This window comes from Chiloscyllium plagiosum, chromosome 5, assembly GCF_004010195.1.
Source record: "Chiloscyllium plagiosum isolate BGI_BamShark_2017 chromosome 5, ASM401019v2, whole genome shotgun sequence".
NCBI classification, from domain to species: domain Eukaryota; kingdom Metazoa; phylum Chordata; class Chondrichthyes; order Orectolobiformes; family Hemiscylliidae; genus Chiloscyllium; species Chiloscyllium plagiosum.
In genome coordinates, this window is record NC_057714.1 from 119,212,992 (window position 1) to 119,235,460 (window position 22,469).

The 22,469-nt window shown below is 42.2% G+C and overlaps 1 protein-coding gene across 1 annotated transcript in view; it reads right to left on the minus strand.

The window, feature by feature from the left end:
* Nucleotides 1-535: 535 nt before the first annotated feature.
* Nucleotides 536-22,469, minus strand: part of LOC122550372 (plectin-like) — a 63,004-nt gene continuing 41,070 nt past the window's right edge. The window contains exons 11-14 of the mRNA XM_043691098.1: nucleotides 11,963-12,001; nucleotides 11,780-11,833; nucleotides 1,137-1,163; nucleotides 536-1,034 (exon numbers count right to left, since the gene is read on the minus strand). Coding sequence (XP_043547033.1) covers nucleotides 961-1,034; nucleotides 1,137-1,163; nucleotides 11,780-11,833; nucleotides 11,963-12,001 — 194 coding nt within the window. The 3' untranslated portion in view covers nucleotides 536-960. The remainder of the gene's footprint in view (nucleotides 1,035-1,136; nucleotides 1,164-11,779; nucleotides 11,834-11,962; nucleotides 12,002-22,469) is intronic.

The window sequence follows — 22,469 nt, forward strand, 5'->3', positions numbered from 1 at the left end:
TTTCTTGAAATGTTTTGAGGCAGTCTAGCCTGGTCCATAACACCTGTAAATACAATGTTTGCTATTCTTTAGTTGCAATTGGGTCAACATACCAGAATTCCCTTCCAAACACAACTGTGCACTGTCACCAAAAGGACTGTGATAGTTCAGCAGGAAGGCTCACAATTACTTTCTCAGGGCAACCATTAATTATCTATTAAGTGGGGCTTTGCTAATGTTGCCTGCATCTCAAGAAGAAAATGAAATATATTTGCTGACAAATACTCATTTTGTTGAGGTTTCTTGCTTTGTACTCATCAAGACTATTCACAAGAAATATTAATGTAAAGAGAGACAGGATTCATACTGAATGAGAGGAGAGTGCTGATGTGTTAGAAATACAGTTTGATTGGTAGATTGACTTCCATGGAGAATTCACTGGTTAGATGATGAGTGACAGTTAACTACCAAGCTTTGTTTACATTTTAACTGGGCAGGTTGACTCTGATCAATAAAGGTACTTTTATTTCTCTTTACATTGATACGTCGTGTTAATTGTACTGAGTGGCAGATGAAAAGCTTTGACAAAATGTGACTTTTTACAGCAATGCTCAAGTTCTTTGCTACTAAATGACCAAATGCAAGCAAAGTTATTAAATCTTAGTCAGGGATAAGACTGCCAATTCAAGACGGATGTATATCTGGTGGTTTCATTGCATGATCTTACAATTTTCACACAGTTAAACAGTAATTTAAAACAAATACTTTTCCAATATTTGAGCATTGAATTAAAAAAAAAGAAAATTCACACTAGCATTTAATATGTGCCATCATTTTTCTCTCCCATGTTGCTTGCAGTCGTGTCCTGGACAATATTCTTTTGATATCCGAGAGGAGATGAGAACAAATGGAATGTGTCCTGGCCCAACTATGACCAATGTTAATCTTGACCCATACACAATATTATTGTGGAGTTTAAAGTTATCGGCTTAAAACTTTTATTGTGCTAATTGATGTCTTACGTTTCATCCTTCGTCTTGGCTTGGGTTCAGCTGCTAAATAAGAAAGAGAGTCTGTTACCAATTCCACCAAATCTCAATCGCAAATTTTGTCATCAAGTCTGAATGAAAGTGTTCATATACTTTCACTATACTTACATGGTTCAGGCATCTGACGCAAACTCTCTGTTAACACACAACAGAAAATAAAGTTAATACAACAAGACTTTGATCAACTGGGCCAGTGGGCTGAGAAATGGCAGGCGGAGTTTAATTCAGATAAATACAAAGTATTGTATTGGACATACAAGTTTTGGATTTACACAGTTAATGGCAGGGCCCTGGAGAGTGTTGTTGAACTGAGAGACCCAGGGGTGTAGATATATAGATCCTTCAAAGTGGTATCACAGGTAGACGGGGTAGTGAAGAAGTCATTTGACACACTTGCCTTCATCGGTCAGAGCATTGAGTATAGGACTTGGGGTGTCATGTTACAACTCTACAAGATATTGATAAGGACAATACTACCATTCACGGAGATTATGACTGATCTGATGTAATCCTCAACTTCACTTTCATGCCTTTTCCCAAGCTTCTTGATTCCCTTACTGATTAAAATTCTGTCTATTTCAGCCTTGAATATATTTAATGACCAGCCTTGACAGCTCTCTCTGGTAACGAATTCAATAGATTCACTACCATCTGAGATTAGAAATTGCTCTCATCTCTGTCTTTAAAAGAGTGACCCCTTATTCCGAAATTATATCCTCTGGTCCTAGACACTCCCAAAAGGGGAAGCAACCTTTCCACATTTACCCTGTCAAGTTCCCTAAGAATCATACGTGTTTCCATGTTGCCTTTTATTCTTCAAAATTCCCTTGAGTGCAGGTCTAATCTACTCCACCTCTCCTCTTAAGACAGTACCTTCATAACTGGTATCAGTCTAATGCCTCCAGTGTCAGTATACCTTCTTCACTCAGATAATGGCCCAAAACTGTTCAGTTTTCCAGCTCTGCTCTAGCTAGTGCCGAGAATGGATATTAAGAAAAAAAATCTAGAGGTGACACGTCAAGTTTAAGATTTTCTCCCCTTAATTGAAATGTATCTGCAAACACTCTCAATTTGTCTTTTTCCACTGTTACTACCAGAAAATTCTTAGCAAAACTCAAGACCATTTTGAAAGTCTAATTCATGTTGGGAATGTCTCCACCACAATTTCTTGTTCATGTCCAGGACATCGGTGTACAAATTTCTTTCAAGGAGAAATTGATCAGTCTTAAATTCTAATACTGACCTCCACTTTGTTATAACCCCAGCTTATGCCAATACTGTACAGGACAAATACATAATGAAAACTGCTTTGACAGATCATATGGGTTTTCATCAATTTGCTAAAGTGGTGGTTAGTCATTGGAAGATACTGACATGAGGCTGGCTTAACAACATAGTCTATATTTATAGAAAATAGAAATAAACAAAGTTATTTTTATACAGCAGACAGTTAGAAAGGTCTTAACATCACATGCTAGAGTCTCAATCTCTGTGAAATATCACTCCTATCGCAACTTGTTAAATCTTTACTTAACCAATGCTTTCCAGTTTCTTTTGTTGGAGCTACAGAGGCAACTTTCCGATCCACTGGCATGATAGTCTTACTATTTTGGTAATCTAAACTAAAGTAACTCCACATACCTAGTATCCCATCACCAAATCACTCTTTATTTGTACGTGGAGAATCCTTGACACTGACTCAGCTCTCAGAGCCAGCTCTCGAATAAACAGAAAGTCTCACACTCCAGTTTATGTCTGTCAGTCAGGCTGTCTGATTGGACCAGATTAACAGCCCCAATCAGGGAACTAATATTCTATTAGGTCCAACTGGCTGATGTCGTTACAATCACTACATCCCTCCCTGGAGTCTGAGGACATGGACGGCTTGTTTTAGTTTTGTGTCTCCTGGGGAGTTTTAGCACTGGGTCCGGTTCCTCCAACTCTACCTCAGATTAGGGAGGCATCTAACACACAGTAGCTCATCTCTTGCATCCAGAGTATCTTAGAAGAAATTCATTCTCCTCTTCAGGTGGTAAAGGCATCAAGGTGGCCATCTCTGATTCTGAGGTATCTTCAACGCTTGATGGAGCAAACGAACCCACAAATTCTAGAACGGTCAGAAAGACTGGGTTTGTTTTTCTCGTACACTGTTTGTGGGTTTACAGCTTTCATATGGTCCATGTTTTTGCTCAGGCTTATCGCACCTACTTGAACTCTATACGTTACTGGTCTTGACCTCGTATTGACCATGCCTCTTACCCCTACTGGGCCATTCCCTTGGTTCCTACACCAAACTTTGTTCCCTGAAGTAAACTTGCTTAGAGGAGTCTAGCATTCATGTTGGTGTCCCTGACGTCATTTCAGCCTCCCCTCAGGTCCAGGATAATCATATTGAATCTGGTGCAGAGATTTCTCCCCATTAGCATATCTGCTGGAGCTATTGCTGTAGTTCTAAGAGGGGTGCTTCTATGATCAAAAAGGAATCAGGACAATTTGGTATCTCAAGAAGTGGTAGACTGTTTCTTTAAGCCTGCTTTCAAAGTTTGGACTGCTCTTTCTGCCAGACCACTGGATAATGTATAACGTGGAGCTCTCCTTATATGAGGAATACCATACAACTTGAGGAAATACTCAAATTCTCTGCTAGTAAACGATGGCCAATTACCTGTGGCCAACACTTCTGGGAGTCTTGTAAAAAATGCGTACAGCTTTTCTATCATTGTCCCCATATTTGACAAATAAATTCTCTGCATATCCAGCCGTTTTGAGTCCACAATAACTAAGAACATTGAGCCCATGAAGGAACCTGTGTAGCTGATATGTAAGAGATTCCAGGGTATACCTGGCCATTCCAATGAACATGGCAAGTCTGCTGGAGGTAATTTATATTCTCATTAGCAAATTGGGCACTGCCCCACCAATGCAGCTATATCTCCATCCAATCCTGGGCACTAGACATAATTTCCTGCCAACATCTTCATTTTTGAAACTCTGGATGTGCCTGATGGAGTTCAACCAGTATCTGGCGATGGCCTTTGCTCAGGTCAATCGCTGTTGCTCCCCTTAATAATATGCCATCCTCTATTGTGATCTAGTCTCTTTGGGTCCAAAAAGGTTTCAGTTCTGGTTGTAACTTGGTTCTCCCATCACTATCAGCTCTTTCAGCTTTGCCAGGAATAACATTCCTGTGTCCAAAGTCTGATATTGATGGCTGTGACTGCTACCTTCATGCATTTTGTACGGTATAATCTGCCTGTATAGCATGCAGAACAACATGTTTCACCGTACCTCGGAACATGGGACAACAATAAATCAATCAATCAGTCTTCAACAGCAGGATCGAATGAGCAAAGGTTCCCATATAATGGCATGGCGCAGGAAATGGTTAGCCCAATTCAAAGATGATTATAGTGAGCGAATTTCTTCAGGTGTGTGCTTTTCTCTTGTTTGCCAGTGAAGTGATTCTACAGAGGCCGGTATCCTGTCACCAAGTCATCCTTTACTTACATGCAGAGAGTTCTTGACACTGATCCAGCTCCCACAGAGCCAGAGCCAGCTGTCAGAGTGAACAGAACCTCAGACACCCCTGTTGATATCTGTCAGCCAGGATCCCCTGTTTTATCCAGATTAACAGCCCCAGTCAGGGATCTCATATTACGCGTCCCACTTGGCAGACCTTGCTACTTTCACTATTTAAACCTTTGCAGTTCAAATAACTATCCAAACTACCCTGGTTTGAACAAAGAACAAAGCACAAAGCACAATATTGCACAAGAATAGGCCCTTCAGTTCACCAGGCTGTGCCAATTCCTAGTCCTTATTTAGACTTGCTACTTCTTGTCCATTTATGGTTTCTGTGTCTCCGTTTGCTTCCTGTTCATGTGTCTATCAACGTATGCCTTAAACATTGTTAAAATGCATGCTTACGCTACCTCCAGTGCCAGTGCATTCTGGGTATTCACTACCCTCTGTGTGAAAACTTTTTCCTTTTCTCCCCTTTCCCCCTCTCACCTTGAACCTGTGCCCTCTTGTTGTTGCCCTTTCCAACTTGGGAAAAAGTCTGACTATTCACCCTATCTATACCTCTCATAATTGTGTAGACTTCTGTAAGTTCACCCCTCCACCTCTGTCTTTCTACTAAAAACAATCCATGTATGCCCAAGCTCTCCTCATACTTAAAACCCTCCAGACCAGACAACATCCTGGTAAAATTTAACTCACTGCCACTTCTCCCCTAGGCATGGCCACCTTGAAGAGGTTCAGCTCCTCTCTCTGATGGGATTTCTGTTTCAATCTTTTTTCTTGTCCACCAACATTAATTTCTTTGTCACTCCTGGTATTTGCTCAGGTATTTGCTAAAGCTCATATCCACAGCCACATCACATTCCTCAGTCACCGCCTCTGGCTCAGACTCACCCCATGTGGATTCCAACTCATGTTTTATCCTTCAGGCTTTGAATCCACTCAAGATCACAGGTATCTCCACGATGTTCAATGTTCCACAGACAGTTGTTCTCACCACATCCTCAGATCCATACTCAGTGCCATGTGGCATCACATGCACACACTCGACCTCTCTTTCCAATAGCATCACATCGCGCTGGCTCAGGGCTGCACCACTTTGCAGTTCCACTTCATCCTCCAGCTCATTCATCGCATTAACAAGATTTTTTTCTCTTTTCCTTTCAGGCATTAAGGTACACAAAATGCAACAACTCAGAGACAGCCACAGCCCTCCAGAACCTTCTTCCCCTTCCCTTCCCTCCGACTCCATCCCCTCCCCACCCACACTTCCTGTCTGGTATTCACCATCCCTCTTGACCTTCCTCTCTCTGATGCTGAACATTCTGTACTCAGCAAAGGTCCCAGCTTTATCACTCTGCATCCCTACCTAAATGAATTTCAGTCATGACATGACATCCAACTCTTCCTGCATCGACTGCGCCTCCGTGCCCATTTCTTTGGATAAGAGTCCTCTCCCTATCCCACAGACTCCTTTACCCAGCTCCAACATTTACCCTCCACCTGGACCCCCTCCTTCTGGCCTTTTATCTGCACTTGGCCTATTCATTGAGAACTGTCAATGTGATTATTGGTCGCCCCAATTTCTTTGACTTTTCAGCTAATCCAACCTGTCTCCCCTGAACTTACTGCACTCCTTGCACTCAGATCCAACCATGACTACATTATTAAGCCACTAAGGTTGGTGGTGTTGTAGTTATCACATAAAGCTCTCTTCTACCTCCTTCCAAAAATCCACAAACAGGACTGCCTGGGCAGACCCATCATTTCTGTCTGCTGCTGCCCCACTGTACTCATCTCTCCCTCCCTTGCCTCAGTCTTTTCTCCCCTGTTCCGGTCACTGCCCACTTACTTCACAATTCCTCTGATGCTTTATGCCAGTTGTGGAATTTCCAGTTTGGAGGCTCCAGCTGACTTCTCTTTACCATGGACATGCAATCCCTCTGCACGTCCGTTTCCCACCAATTCCTCTGCATGTCCATTTCCCACCAGGATGATCTCAGGCTCTCTGCTTCTTCCTGGAACAAACACCTGAACCATCCCCACCCGCCACACCTTCCTCCGCTTGGCTGAGCTCCTCCTCACCCTCAACAACTTCTCTTTTAACTCCTCTTATTTTCCTCAGGTCCGAGGGCTGGCCATGGGTACCTGCATGGACCCCAGTTATTCCTGTTTCTTTGTGGGGTATGTGGAACATTCCTTGTTCCAGTCTTATTCCCAACCCATTCACCAACTCTTTCTCCGATGTATCAATGATATCATTGATGCTGTTTTTCTCTCTCTCATCTGAATTAGAAAGGTTATTGATTTTACTACAAATTGCCACTCTGCTCTCACTTTCACCTGGTCCATCTCTGACTCCTCCATTCCCTTCCTTAGCATCTCTGTTTCCATTTCTGGGGATAGACTGACCACTAATATCCATTGCAAACCTACCGACTCCCACAGTTACCTGGACTATATATCCTTGCACCCTGCTTCCAGTAAAGATTCTATTCCATTCTCCTGGTTCATCATGTGTTCCGATGATGTCAACTTTGACAAGGGAGTCTCCGAAATGTCCACCTTCTTCCTCAACTAAGGATTCCCCAGCACCGTTGTTGACAGGGCCCTCAACCGGGTCCAACCCATCTCCTGCACTTCTGCCCTCACCCCTTCTCTTTCCTCCTGCAATTGCTAAAGGGATCCCCTTGTCCTTATGTACCATCCTAACAGCATTCACAACCAGAAAATCATTAGTCACCATTTCCGCCACCTCCGGCAAGATGCCACCGCCAGACATGTATACCCCACTCCTCCCTTGTCTGCCTTCAGCAGGGACACCCTGATCTACTCTGCCTTCACGTCCCGCAGTCCTACGGTGTCTTGCCCTGTAACCACTGAAGGCGTAACACCTGACCATTTACCTCCTCCCTCCTCAGTATCTAAGGTCCCAAACACGCCTTTCAGATGATGCAGCACTTTACCTGCACCTCACACAATCTTGCCTGCTGCATTCACTGCTCACAATATGGTTTCCTCTACATTAGAGAAACAAAGCATAGACTGGGTGACCACTTCACAGAACACCCACATCCTCCTGTAAAAATGATCCTGAACTTCCAGTTGCCTATCACCTCAACAGACCATCCTGTTCCCTGGCCAAAATGATGGCTTAACATATGAGGAATGTTTGAGGAGTCTGGGACTATACTCGATGGAGTTTAAAAGGATGGGGGGGGGGGCGGGAATCTGATTGAAACTTACAGAATACTGAATGGTCTGGACAAAATAGATGTTGGGTGGATGTTTCCATTGGCAATAGAGACAAGAACCCAAGGGCACAGCCTTAGAGTAAAGGGAAGACCCTTTAGAATGGCGATAAGGAGAAACATCTTCAGCTAGAGACTGGTGAATCTATGGAATTTATTGCCACAGAAGGTTGTGGAGGCCAGGTTTAGATTAGATTACTGACAGTGTGGAAACAGGCCCTTCGGACCAACAAGTCCACACCGACCCGCCGAAGCGCAACCCACCCATACCCCTACATTTACCCCTTTAACCTAACACTACGGGGAATTTAGCATGGCCAATTCACCTGACCCACACATCTTTGGACTGTGGGAGGAAACCGGAGCACCCGGAGGAAACCTACGCAGACACGGGGAGAACGTGCAAACTCCACACAGTCAGTCGCCTGAGTCGGGAATTGAACCCAGGTCTCTGGCGCTGTGAGGCAGCAGTGCTAACCACTGTGCCACCGTGCCGCCCATGAGGTTATTGAGTATATTTAAGACTGAGATAAATAGATTCTTGATTGTCAATGGGTTACAAGGAAAAAGCGGGAGAATAGGGTTGAGAACCCTATCAGCCATGATTGAATGGTAGAACAAACTTGAGAGGCTGAATGGCCTAATTCCTGTTTCTTATGGTCTTCAAATCTCTGTCTCAGGCTTGCTGCAGTGCTCCAGCAAAGCTCAGCATTAGCTGGAAGAACAGCATCTCACTTTCAGTCTGGGGACCCAGCAGCCTCCAGGACTCATTACCGAGTTCAATAACTTTAGGGCTTGAACTCTTCTATGTCCCAGCTACCACCCCCACACACCAGACCTTGTGATCGCATTGTCTGCAATTAGATCCAACCTATTGTCAGCCATTAACAGTTTCCGTTAACAGCTAAGCACCCTCCTAGTCAGATTGCTATCCATTCCATTGTCTGTCCAACTGCTCTTCTCTGCTCCACCCCACCTATTATTTACTCCTTACCCTCTCCCCTTCTATTTTCTGCATAAAAACCAACATTTTCCTAATTATCATCAGCTCTGAGGAAGAGTCACTGGACCCAAAATGTTAACTCTGATTTCTCTTCATAGATGTTGCCAGATCAGCTGAGCTTTTCCAGTACTTTCTGTATTTAATCCTGATAAACCTTCTCTGCACCGTCTCCAAAGCATCTGCATCCTCCTGGTTGTGTGACAACCAGAACTGCAAGCAATATTCTAAACATGGCCGAACTAAAACTATAACACAACTTGCCAACTTTCATATTAGATGCTCTGGCTGATAAAGGCAAGTGTGCTATATGCCTTCTTGACCACGTTACCCACCTGTATTGCCACTTTCGGGAATCTGTGCACCTGTACACCCAGATCCATCTCTATGTGCACGCTCCTAAGGGATCTGCCACGTATTGTATAATTTAACCTGAATTTGATCTTCCAAAATACATCATCTTGCATTTGTCTGGAATAAACTCCATCTGCCACTTCTGTGCCCAAATCTGAAATCTATCTACATCCCACAGTAACCTTTGACAGTCCTCCTTACTATGTGCAACTTTGCCAATTTTAGTGTCATCCACACACTTCCAGTCAGATGATCTATATGTTCCTCCAGATCATTTATATATATACTATAAAGAGCAAAGGTCCCAGTACTGATTCCTGCAGAACACCACTAATTACTGATCTCCATTCCAAAAAGCACCCTTCCACCGCTGATATCTGTCTTCTATGACCAAGCTAGTTTTGTATCTATCTAGCCAGCACACCACAGATCCCATGAAACTCCATCTTTTGTACCAGCCTGCTAAGAGGTACTTGATCAATTACCTTATTAAAGTCCATGGAGACAACATCCACTGCCCTGCCCTCATCAATCATTCTTATCACCACTTCAAAAAACTCAATCAAGTTGGTGAGACATGACCTTCCCCATACAACCCTTGTTACCTGTTACTAATAAATGTGAATAAAATTTGTCTCTCAGTATTTTCTCCAACAGCTTCCCCTACCATTGACATCGGGCTCACTGACCTGCAATTACCTGACCATCTCTGTTTCCCTTCTTTAACAAAGGATTAGCATTGGCCATCCTCCAGTCCTTTGGAACCTTGTGTGAGGCCAAAGAGGATACAAAGATGTCTGTTAAGGCCCCAACTATTTCCTCCCTTCCTTCTGTGATTATGCTGCTGCTTTAACAATGTTATGTTGTCCTTGTTTTTTACAAAAAGGGGTTGTAAATGGCAGAGGTTCCAAAATGTCTGGAAAAATCTACTTGAAAAGGCTTTATGTTTCTTTTAAAAGCACTTGTACAATGAAAGGGGAATAATTAGTTCTCCCAGTTCAGGGTTTGGTTTAGTATGGTTTTAGCAAGCAGGCTGCTGGCCAAATCTGTAGCTCTGACCCAAAGAAGCAGCTCCATGCTGATCCTCTCTCTCTGCAATCTCTCTCCTGTAAGAACCTGTGTTTGAATTTACCATACCTTTTTGCCAAGGGGGTTTATGGGATGTTGCAGATATATGGAACAGCATCATTAAGTTGCGATAGAGTTGATTAGGTTTTCAGATGGGTGAAGTTATTCTAAATTTAGTTCTCTTTTGCTTGTGCTTCATTCAGTGGTCTGTAAATAAATTCTGTTTTGTTTAAAACTGAGTGGTTGGGCAGCTGCATCACTCCTGGAATATCCATTTTACACCTGCTTAAAACAACTAGGAAAGTTAGGGTCTGTTCTACCTTCTTAGAACGTTTTGAGGGGCTCTGCCTGGTCCATAACACTTCCCACAGAATTCTGGGATAGATCCCATCTGGCCTGGGGAATTATCTACCTTAATGCTTTCCAAAACACCAACACGTACCTTTTCATTATGTTGACCTGCCTGAAAGTATTCACATACTTTCCCTAACCTCAAAATCCCTCACGTCTCTCTCTTTGGTGAATGCTGATGTAAAGTACTCATTTAGGATCTCACCCATTTCCTCTGGCTCCACATACAATCTCCCTCCTTAATCCTTGAGTGGGCCTACCCTTTCCCTAGGTATCCTCTTGCTTCTAAAAATGTATAAATAATCTTTTGATTCTCCTTATCCCTGCTGGACAAGGATATTTAAAGACTCTGTTTAGCCTCCTAAATCCATGTTTGAGCTTCGTTAGAAGTTTTACAGACTAGAAGACACTTCTGCTGATGAAATTAGATCCCTGAACTGAACAGGAAATAACCTTGGCTCTCAAGGTAGGACAAAAATAATTCTATTCTAAATTGTACTATGAATTATTCTAAACAAAAACTTTGAAATGTTTGTTCTGAAGTAAAAACTGATTGCCTTAATCTGTTTACTCTGGCTGCCATAAACACAACACGATAAACATTGCAATACTAGAGGGCTGCTCCCTGGCACTGTACTGCAGTCACATGCTTTCTTAGAGCCAATGTTATTTAGGTTACTGTTACAAATTAACCTTCTGACATTTAAAAGACAAACACCTTCACGGAAATTCAAATGCAAAAAATATGTATAAAATACACTTTTCATCGAACACACTGGTACAACACTTTGTTATTTTATCTTGACTCTGGCTTAGTTACATAACTTTCACAAACATAAAGCCATACAGCATGAAAACAGACCCTTCAGTCCAACTCTTCTATGCCAACCAGACATCCCAAACTGACCTAGTCCCATTTGCCAACATTTGTCTCATACCCCTCTAAACCCTTCCTATTCACATACCCATCCAAATGACTTTTAAACATTGTTATTGTACCCACCTCCACCACTTCCTCTGGCAGCTCATTCCATACACGCACCACTCTCTGTGTGAAAATGTTATCCTTCAGGTTCTTTTTAAATCTTTCCCCTCTCACCCTAAACCTATGTCCTCTAGTTTTGGGTTCTCCAGCCCAGGGTAAAGACTTTGGTTGGTTACCCTATCCATGCCTGTCGTGATTTTATAAACCTCCATAACGTCACCTTCATATTTCCATCTTTCCTGTCTCCGCTTTTCTGCTTCGTTCAATCTCTTACCTGTTGACAGAGAAAATGGAGATAGCTTTGTTACTTATCATTGGATTAGGCCATGTGAAAATGTGAACTTTAATTGAAGGAGCTGCTGTAATCAGTGTGTAATTGATCTTTTCTCATATTGGAACTTACGCCTGGCTCGTCCCTCTTCAACTGCTGCCAAAAGCCTCTCTGTTGAGACAGAAACAAATATCAATCATCTGTCTAAATTTTCACATTTAGAGTTGAAGGTATTGTATATCACACACAAATGCACAGTGAGGGAAAGATATTGTCTCAATATATCAAACTATTTGATCAATCTTATAGCTTCTTAGTAATTCAATCGCATCCATCTATGACTTCAGAATGAATCAGTGATTTGTCAGATTACTATTAGCTACAGTCAGAAATCAGTACATTACTCCTATTACTAAATACACTTTTTCTTGTTTTACTGGTGGTTAGGAGATGAATTGGATTGCTAACAAATTGCTATTTGCTCTCAGTAAAATTTTGGTGAGTTTCCATTCATTCCTGGCTTCTTTCACTTCTAGGCTTCTCACTGAAAACTGATCCCCAAATCAGACCCTTCTGTTTCTTGGTTTTGGCTACTCTTTGTCTCTACTCAATCTTTTCTCTCTACTTTTCTCTCAGTTTCGTCTCTTCTCCACATTCAGTTTCTCCACATCCCATCTGTTGCTTCCCAATTGCCCTTGGTTTCCCTCTTTCTCAGCATTGAGTTTCCCCTTCTCTCAGTCTTCACCATCTCTCTCCATTTCCCTTAGTCTCCTCTTGCTTAGTCTAAAAATTCAGCTCTTCTTTAGCTGTTGATTAAATCATTTTCTTGGCTTTAAGACTCCTGTCTGTGATCTCTTGTGATTGAACAGCAACAGTCTTAGTTTAACACCTTTGTCTACAGGGGGTGGTAAGAGAGAACATCGTACTTGAAACACAAAAAACCCCACATGATCCAAAGTCTCATTGGAACATGGTAGAGTAGGACACCCAGCCTGCTCCACCATCCTAGATCATGTCTAATCATTTACCTCAATACTATATTCTCACACTATCTCCAGGTTGCTTGATGTCTATAATATCTCAAAATCTATTGATTTTTATCTTGAACATACTCAAAGGCTGAATTGCTATGGCCCTCTGAAGTAGATATTCCAAAGTTTCATTAACTTCTGAGTGAAGACATCTGTCAACATTTCAGCCATAATTAGCCTGCATCCCTTGCTTCATGAGCCCATAGGACAGCAGTCTGGATTGCACTGTTGTCTTGTTTGAATTGTTTGTAAGACCATTAGAGTCTACAGTGGGTGCCTCATAGTAAAGGTCACATCATTATGGCAATCTGGGAGGCGCCATAGCACAGCATTGCAGTTCAATCATAAACATCCACCTTTTATTTCAAATAATAAAAAACATTGCATGTGTTATCATTTACATTTTAAGTTATCCAAGGCACTGAGCATCTGCAAACACATTGGACACACACTCATAGAGTCATATAGCACAGAAACCAGACCTTTTGGTCCATGTCGAACATAATCCCATCTGCCTGCTCCTCGCCCATATCCCTCCAAACCTTTCCTATTAACGTACTTATCCATATGTCTTTTAAACATTGTAAATGTACCCACATCCATCTCTTCCTCAGGATGTTCATTCCACAATGCGAACTACCTTTTTGTATAAAAAGATCTGCCCCTCATGTTGTTTGTAGATCTCTCTCCTCTCATCTTAAGAATGTGCTCCCTAGTCTTGAAATCCTCTACCCTACGGAAAAGACAACTACTATTAAATCTATCTATACCTTCCTTATTTTATGAACTTCTCTTAGGCCACTTCTCAACCTCCTGCACTCCAGTGAAAAAAGTCTCAGTCTATCCAGCCTTTCTTTATAATTCAAATCTTTCATACCCGACATCACCCTGATAAATCTTTTCTGAAACTTCTCAACCTTAATACTATTCTTCTTCTAACTGTTTGACCAGAACTGGAATAGACAGGCAGGAATCTGGAAGAACAAGCAAGTCAGGCAGCATCAGGAGCTGGAGAAGTCAACGTTTCCGGTGTAACCCTTCTTCAGGACTGGACACAGTACTCCAGAAGAGGCCTTATAAATGTCCTGTACAATCTAACATTATTTCCCAACTCCTATACTCAAAGGACTGAGCAATGAAAGCAAGCATGCCAAATGCCTTTATAACTATCCAGTGTGTGAGTTGAAAAATGTGATGCTGAAAAAACACAGCAGGTCAGGCAGCATCCGAGGAGCAGGAGAATCGACGTTTCGGGCGTAAGCCCTTCTTCAGGTCTTTACTCAATCTTTTCCCTCTACTTTTCTCTCTGTTTCCTCTCTGAAGAAGGGCTTATTCCCGAAACATCGATTCTCCTGCTCCTCGGATGCTGCCTGGCCTGCTGTGTTTTTCCAGCACCACATTTTTCAACTCTGGTCTCCAGCATCTGCAGTCCTCACTTTCTCCCTGTCTGTATGTGAGGCAAACTTCAAAGAATCATGCATCTGAATCCCTAGGTCCTTCTGTTCTACAACAATATCCAAGGTCCTACTATTAAAGGTACAAGCCCTACCCTTCTTTGTTGTACCAAATGCAATACCTCGCATTTATCCAGATTGAATTCCATCTGCCATTTTTCAGCCCATTGACCCATTTGATCAAGATCCCTTTGTAATCTTAGAAAAACACACAACACCAGGTTCTGGTCCAAGAAGGCCTTTCAGCTACGTTGCTAATTGTGACCTTTAAGGGCCATATCCCAGCTCTGCTGCTATTAAATCAGCATATGTGCAGATTTAAATTCATAAGTTTTTGGAGAGCTGCTTTGTCAGGTGAACAAAGGAGCAGCACTTCAAAAGCTTGAGATTTCAAATAAACCTGCTGGACTATCAGCTGCTGTTGTGTGACTTTTGACCTTATCCATCCCAGTCCAACATTGCCAGCTCCACATCTTAGAAAAACCCATTCAACTCCCCTGGGTAAAATTCTATGTTCTGCGTCACAGTAGGTCTGGAGTTTGGGGCCAATGAGGGTGTGGTTGGCATTACGTCAGGCAGGATGACATCATATTCCCACTTCCACCCTGATGAAGTCTATGACAAGACGGCCTTTCAGCTACATTGCTAATTGTGACCTTTAAGGGCCATTTCCCAGCTCTGCTGCTATTATATCAGCATATGTGCAGATTTTCTGATTCCTGATCAGTAAAGGGCACTGGGGTCTACTGACAGCTACCCCCCTGTCCTTGCCCTTACCTTCCTCCTAGGGCACCTCTATCCCACATATAAATTCCTGCTGCTCTGAACCTCAGCTTGTGCTGCTTCAGTGGGTGTCATTCAGCAACTGGCACCACCTCCCCCATGGCACTACAGTGTAAGACCTACTGGTCTCTGATCGTCCAGCTGCTATTGGGTTCACAATTTCCTGCTCTCATGGAAAGCACGCATGTGATCTCTTAATATTAACTGTGAAACTGCATCCTCTCAATATTAACCTTGAAATTGTGGTTTCTAAATATTTACGCACGATGCCTGAAGAGCTCCCAGCATGGAGTGCAAATGCAGAGACTGAAAACACTGAGAGTTGAGCAACGTCTGAGGGAAGGAGGCATTGCTGTGTCTTGTTTTGGCCACTTTTGCAAGGGGCTGCTTTGTGGCTGAAATACTGCTGTTTAGATCTAAGAGCGAGCCGAGGTGAATACTAGGCTTAGATAAGGTGGGCAAGCAGTAATAAGGTAAGGGGAAGGTAAAACCTTTCTTTAATGCTTAAGTCTGCTAATTGTTAAAGGGGCAGAGATGGTAGTCAGTGGAGTGGAATGTTCTTCCTGTCAGATATGGGAGATCAGACAGCAGTCAAGTGTCTCTGTTACTTTGTTTTTATTCATTTGTGGAATGTGTGCATCACTGGCTGGCCACTATTTATTGCACGTCCCTAGTTGCCCTTGAGAAGGTGGTGGTGAGCTGCCTTCTTGAACCACTACAGTCCACCTGCTGTGAGTTGACCCACAATGCCATTAGGGAGGAATTTCAGGATTTTGACTCAGAGACAGTGAAGGAATGGTGATATATTTCCAAGTCAGGATGGTGATTGGTTTAGAGGGGAACTTGCAGGTAGTGGTGCTTCCATGTATCTGCTCACCTTGTCCTTCTAGATGGAAGTGGTCATGTGTTTGGTCAGTGCTTACTGAGGATCTTTGGTGAATTTCTGCAGTGCATTTTGTAGATAGTACACATTGCTGCTACTGAGTGTTGGTGGTGGAGGGGGTGGATGCTTGTGGATATGGTGCCAATCAAACTGGCTGCTTTGCCTGCATGGTGTAGAGCATCCTAAGTGCTGTTGGGGCTGCACTCATCCAGGAAAGTGGGGAGTATTACATCAGATTCCTGACTTGCGTCTTGTAGATGGTGGACCCACTTTGGGGTTGACCTTCTTGAGTAGCCACAGCATTTATGTGGTGAGTTCAGTTGAATTTCTACTCAATGATAACCCCCAGGGGGTTGATAGTGCAGGATTCAGTGAACATCAAGAGGTGGTGGTTAGATTGTCTCTTATTGGTAATGGTCATAAGCTTGGTATTTGTCTAATGCAAATGTTACTTGCCGCTTGTCAGCCCAAGTCTGGATCTTGTTGCATTTGGACATGGACTGCTTCAGTTTCTGAGGAGTTACTAATGATGCTGAACATTGTGCAATCATCAGCAAACATCCTCACTTCAAACCTTATGATTGAAGGAAGGTTATTGATGAAGCAAATGAAGATAGCTGGGCCGAGGACTCTACCCTGAGGAATTCCTGCAGAGATGTCCTGGAGTTGAGATGACTGACCTCCATCAACCACAATCATCTTCCTGCATGCCAGGTATGGTTTTTATCACTGGAGAGTTTGCCCCCAGTACCCATTGATTCCAGTTTGCAAGGGCTCTTTGATATAAGAGCTGTCACTCTCCCCTCCCCTCTGGAATTCAGCTCTTTTGTCCAAGTTTGAGCTAAGGCTGTAATGAAGTCAGGAGCTGAATGGCCCTGGCAGAACCCAAAATGAGTGTTACTGAGCAGATTATTGCTGAGCAGTGCTGCTGGGTAGCATGTTAATGACATCTTCCATCACTTTACTCATGGTCGAGCATAGACTGATGGGTTGGAAATTGGCTGGGTTGGATTTGTCCTGCTTTTTATGTACAGGATATACCTGGGCAATTTTTCACATTGCTGGTTGTATATTAGTGTCATAACCTTAATAGAACAGCTTGGCTAGGGGACCGGCACATTCTGGAGCACAAATCTTCAGTACTATTGCTAGAATGTTGTCAGGGCCCATAACCATTGCAGTATCCAGTCTCTCCAATCATTTTTTTATGTCGTATAGGGTAAATTTAATTTACTGAAGACTAGCATCTGTAATGGTGGGGACCACTGGAAAAGGCCAAGATGGATCATCCAGTTGGCACTTCTGGCTGAAGATTGCTGCGAAAGCTTCAGCATTATCTTTTGCATAGATGTGCTGGGCTGTTCCATCATTGAGGATGGGGACATTTGTGTTGCCTCCTTCTCCAGTTCACCACCTTTCATGACTAGATGTGGCAGGACTGCAGAGCTTAACTCTGATCTGATGGTTGTGGGATCGTTTAGGTCTATTTATCACTTGCTGCTTGTGCTGTTTGGCATGCAAGAAGTCTTGTTCATTGGACTTCATCAGGTTGACGATGTCTGCAGGAAGTGTGTCTGACTGCATGAATTGGTTGGAGTGGCAGTTGGAAGCATATAGGAGGCAGAGTATGTGACAGATAGTAGCTTCATGAAGGTGGCCACACAGTCAGGTGACTGTGTGGCCACAGATGACCGCCAAGAGAAGTAGCCTGGTAGTGAGCAAGTCTCCTACGGCTTTCTCCCTCTCCAACAAGTATATTATTTTGCCTGTCAAAGGAGAACGCATGCAGCAGCCAGCTCTTTGGCCATGACTGGAAGACTTCCAGCCTCCTGCTTAGCTACCTTGGATTTCAGCATCTGCACTTTTTTGTCTCCAGTAAAGCAGGGTCAAGGTCAAAGGGACCAACAGTGATTAGGGACTCCGTAGTCAAGAGTACAGAGGGATGGTGTTTCGCCTCCCTCGTGCAAGGATCAAGGACATCTCAGTGTAGTTGCAGCTAATTCTCAAATGGGAATGTGAGCAGTCAGAGGTCATTTTTACACATTGGTACCAATGACGTGGGTAGAAGAAGGGATGAGGTCCTGCAGTGTGAGTATAGGAAGTTAGGCAGAAGCTTAAAAAGAAGGCCTTCTAGGGTACTAATCGCTGGAGTATTCCCAGTGCCATGTGTGATGATGCTGCTCTTTTAAGAAGGTTATTTTGCCCTTGTTTTTTTTCAGGAAGGGTCGTAAAGGCAGAGGTTCCAATATGTCTGGAAATATCTACTCAAAATGTTTTAAAGTTTTTTTTGTACAATAAAAGGGGAGTGGCCAATTCTCCCGGTTCAGGATTTTAGTTTGACTTAGTTTCAGCTGGGCGGGCTATAGAAATCACTGGTGACAAGAGAAGTAGCTCCATGCTGATCCCCTCTCTCTCACTCACTCTCTCTCTCTCTCTCTCTGCGATCTCTCTCCTGTAAGAACCTGTGTTTAAATTTACCATTTTGCCAAGGGGCTGTTAATGGGATGTTGCAGGGATTTAGAACAGCTCTTGGTTAAGTTGCGTTTTTGTGTCAAAATGTGTTTTCATATAGTTACATGATTCTAAATTTGGTTTTCTTTTGTTCTTGTGAAAATAAAATCTCTTTTGTTTAAAACTGAGTGGTTGTGGTTGCTGCATTTCTCCTGTAATATCCATCTTACACCTGCTTAAAACAATGAGCAAAGTTACAGTCTGGGTTACTTTCTTTAAATATTTTGAGGAGCTCTGGCCTGGTCCATAACAGATTAGGGCTCTGTGCGGGATTTGTTTTATAGTTCCAATTTGGGATTAGAGTTGCTGGACTCAAAGCCAGCAAGTGGTAGGTGTAAGTGTCTTTTGTTCCAGATGCTGGATTTGATTGGTTAAAACAGTGCTTTGGGTAGCAATGCCTCTTTCAGTCACCAACGCTTTTCTGGGAGTGAAAGAACAATCTTTGGGATCTTTGCAAAAGTGAACGAGGAGCTGGAATTGGCAGTCAAGCTGGAGTTGGAGTTACGTCTGTCCATAGGAAAAGGAGAAATAATTACAGCAATTGCTCAGCATTTAAATTTGCTGGAAATGCCATCAGAATCTTTGGAGATTGCTAAAATTCAATTGAAAATGAAGCAGCTTGAGTTAGAGGCAAAGAAAAAAGAGAAAGAAATAAAACGCTTTCAATTACGATTGAAGGCAGAGGAAAGAGAATAAGAATAAAAGGTCCAACCTAAGAAGGACTATTGCCAGAAAAAAGTGCTAGTTATGGGAATTCACGGTGAGACAAGAAGTGCTCAATTATGTCAAGTGAGGTTAGAGTGACCATCGAAGAGTACAGAAGTCATGGTAGGAGTACTGGACAAACTCTCAGCTCCAGGAATACAACTTGTCCTTGCGAATGATGTAGCTGGTTCACAGGCAGGAATGCTGCCTACTGTGGTTGAAAAGCCAGTGGAAAGTCAGGCAGCTGAACTTGGGATTTTTACTGACGGTGTAGTAACGAGATCACAAAGTCACCAGTTGATACAAGGGAGATCAAAGAGTACTGATAAGAAAGATGAAGTGGAATTATCAGAGTCCCTGTTTGATCGAATGGTTGAGACAAAACAGGAGCAAATAGATGACAAAGCAGACAGCTTTAGTTCAGAGAAATTAACTGAGTTACAGCAGAAAGATAAAAATTTGAAGCAATTATATCAAAAGACATGCACGGAAAAAGAATATGAATGTATCCCATGTACTATCTTAAAAATGATGTCTTAATGAGGAAATGGAGACCATAGTAAATTCAAGCAGATGAGAAATGTGCTGAAGTTCATCAAGTTGTATTGCCAGTAGGTTATAGAAAGGAGGTGTTGTGAGTGGCGCATGAGCTACCACTTGGGGGTCATTTAGGGGTGAGAAAAACACAGGCTAAAATACAAAAACATTTTTACTGGCCTGGACTGCGCAAGGATGTAGTTGAATTTTTCCAGACATGTCATACTTGTCAGGTAATTGGAAAACCACAGGCAGTAATAAACCTGCACCTTTAATACCTATTCCTGCATTTGAGGAACCTTTTACAAGAGTCTTAATTGATTTCATAGGACTCCTACCTAAAACAGAAAGTGGGAATCAACATTTGTTAGCATTAATGGATGTATCCACTAGATTTCCAGAGGCCATTCCATTGTGCAATATCACAGTTAAAAGGATTGTAGAGGAGTTACTCAAATTTTCCACTAGATATGGATTATCCATTGAGATACAATCAGATCAAGGTTCATACTTTACACCAAAATTTTTCAAGGGTGTTATGGACAGCTTAGGAATAAAACAATTCAAATCTACTGCATACCCTCCGGAATCACAGGGAGTGCTAGAAAGATGGCATCAGACATTAAAGACCGTGTTGAGAGCTTATAGTCAAGACTATCCAGATGATTGCGATAAAGGAATTCTATTTGTACTTTTTGCCATTAGGGATGCACCAAATGAACCGACCAAATTCAGTCCATTTGAATTAGTTTTTAGGCATGAAGTGAGAGGACTGCTTCATTCTGACTTAACAATTTCTCCTTAATCAATTCTAGTGCTTTTTAAACACAAGGTTTAATGGACCTCATCAAGTCAAAAGGAGATTGAGTGGGGTGAACTATTTGATAAGGACTCCTGACAGAAAGAAATCTTACCAAGTGTGCCATGTGAATATGCTCAAATTTTGACAGGGAAGGAAAGCAAAAGGAGACTGTGGTATTGGTTACAATACAGAGTGAAGAACCAGGGTCAGAGGATTCTAACTGGACATTCCTCAAATTAAATTCGACAATGAGGAAGTTGTCAAAAATTGGGATAAATAATTGAGTTACCTATCAGAGGGAAATCAAAATGAAAGAGTTTTTTGCTATCGCATGTGAAGTTATGTGACAATAAGCTGAGCAGTACTAACCAAATTATAGATACAAGAAATGCTGTTCCGATTAAGCAACATCTTTATAGGCATGAATCTCTAAAGTTGGCAAAGGTTCAAATGGAGATTGAACTCATTCTCCAAGACAACATCATCAAAGTGAGTTACAGTGATTGGAGCTCACCCATAGTAATGGTGCCAAAACCAGATGGTACCCAATGGTTATGTGTGGACTATTGCAAAGTCAATGCAGTTACAAAAACTGATGCACATCCGATTCCACATTTGGAAGGCTGTACTGAAAATGTGGGATAAACAACTTACATTTCTAAGTTGGATTTGCTTGAAAGGTACTGGCAGGTACCCTTGTCCAAAAGAGCAAAGGTAATTTCGGCTTTTGTAATGCTGAATGGACTGTAACAGTTTAAAGTCATGCCATTCAGTATGAAAAATGCAATAGCCACATTCCAAAGACTAACCAATAAGGTCATTTCTGAATTACCCAATTGTGTAGTTTATTTGATAACCTGGTCATGTTTAGTCACACAAGGCATTTGACAGCTGTGTGAATCACTGCCCCAATGTTAGCCACATCTAATTAGGCAAGGCCATTCAAGGTGGCTATTGGAGTGAGTGATGTGCATGTCAGTGATGTGCTCTTACAGGAAGACAATGAGAAGATAGAAGGGCCTATCGGATATTTCTCCAGGAATCTCAACATTCATCAGCAGAAATATTCAGCAGTTGAGAAGGAGATTTTGAGCTTGGTGTTAACAGTTCAACGTTTATGTTAACCAGTCATGTATCTGAGACAATCATATATTCTGATCATAACCCAATGAGCTTTTTGGAGAATTTAAGGGCAAAAATACCAGACTGTTAAGTTGGAGCTTGTTATTATGGTCATTCAATTTGAAAATTGTTCATGCGTCAGGAAGAGAAAATGTGATTGCCGATGCATTGTTGAGACTTGGATAAGAAACAGAGGTGTTCAGTGGCAGGAGTAAACAAACTGAAACAGAATGTAGTAGTGCATGTATATAATCAATGCAATATATATGTGTTATGTGCACTAACAGTGGAAGATTTAGGTGTTTTAAAATGAAGCCATCTTTGAATATTGATTGTTCATTCTTTTTTAAGGGGGGAGGTGTGATGGTACTGCTCCTTTAAGAAGGTTATTTCACCCTTGGCTTTTTTTCAGGAGAAGTCATAAAGGCAGAGGTCCAATATGTCTGGAAATATCTACTTGAAACGTTTTTAAGTTTTGTTGCACAATGAAAGGAGAGTGGCCAGTTCTTCCAGTTCAGGGTTTTGATTTAGTTCAGTTTCTGCTGGGAAAAGAAATAGCTCCATGCTGATCCTCTCTCTGTCTGCAATCTCTCTCCTGTAAGAATCTGTATTTTAATTTACCTTTTTGCCAAGGGAATGTTTATAGGATGTTGCAGGGATTTGGAACAGCTCTTGCTTAAGTTGTGTTTTTGTGTTGGTTAGGTTTTCAAATAGGAGAAAGTGAGGTCTGCAGATGCTGGAGATCAGAGCTGAAAATGTGTTGCTGGAAAAGCGCAGCAGGTCAGGCAGCATCCAGGGAACAGGAGAATTG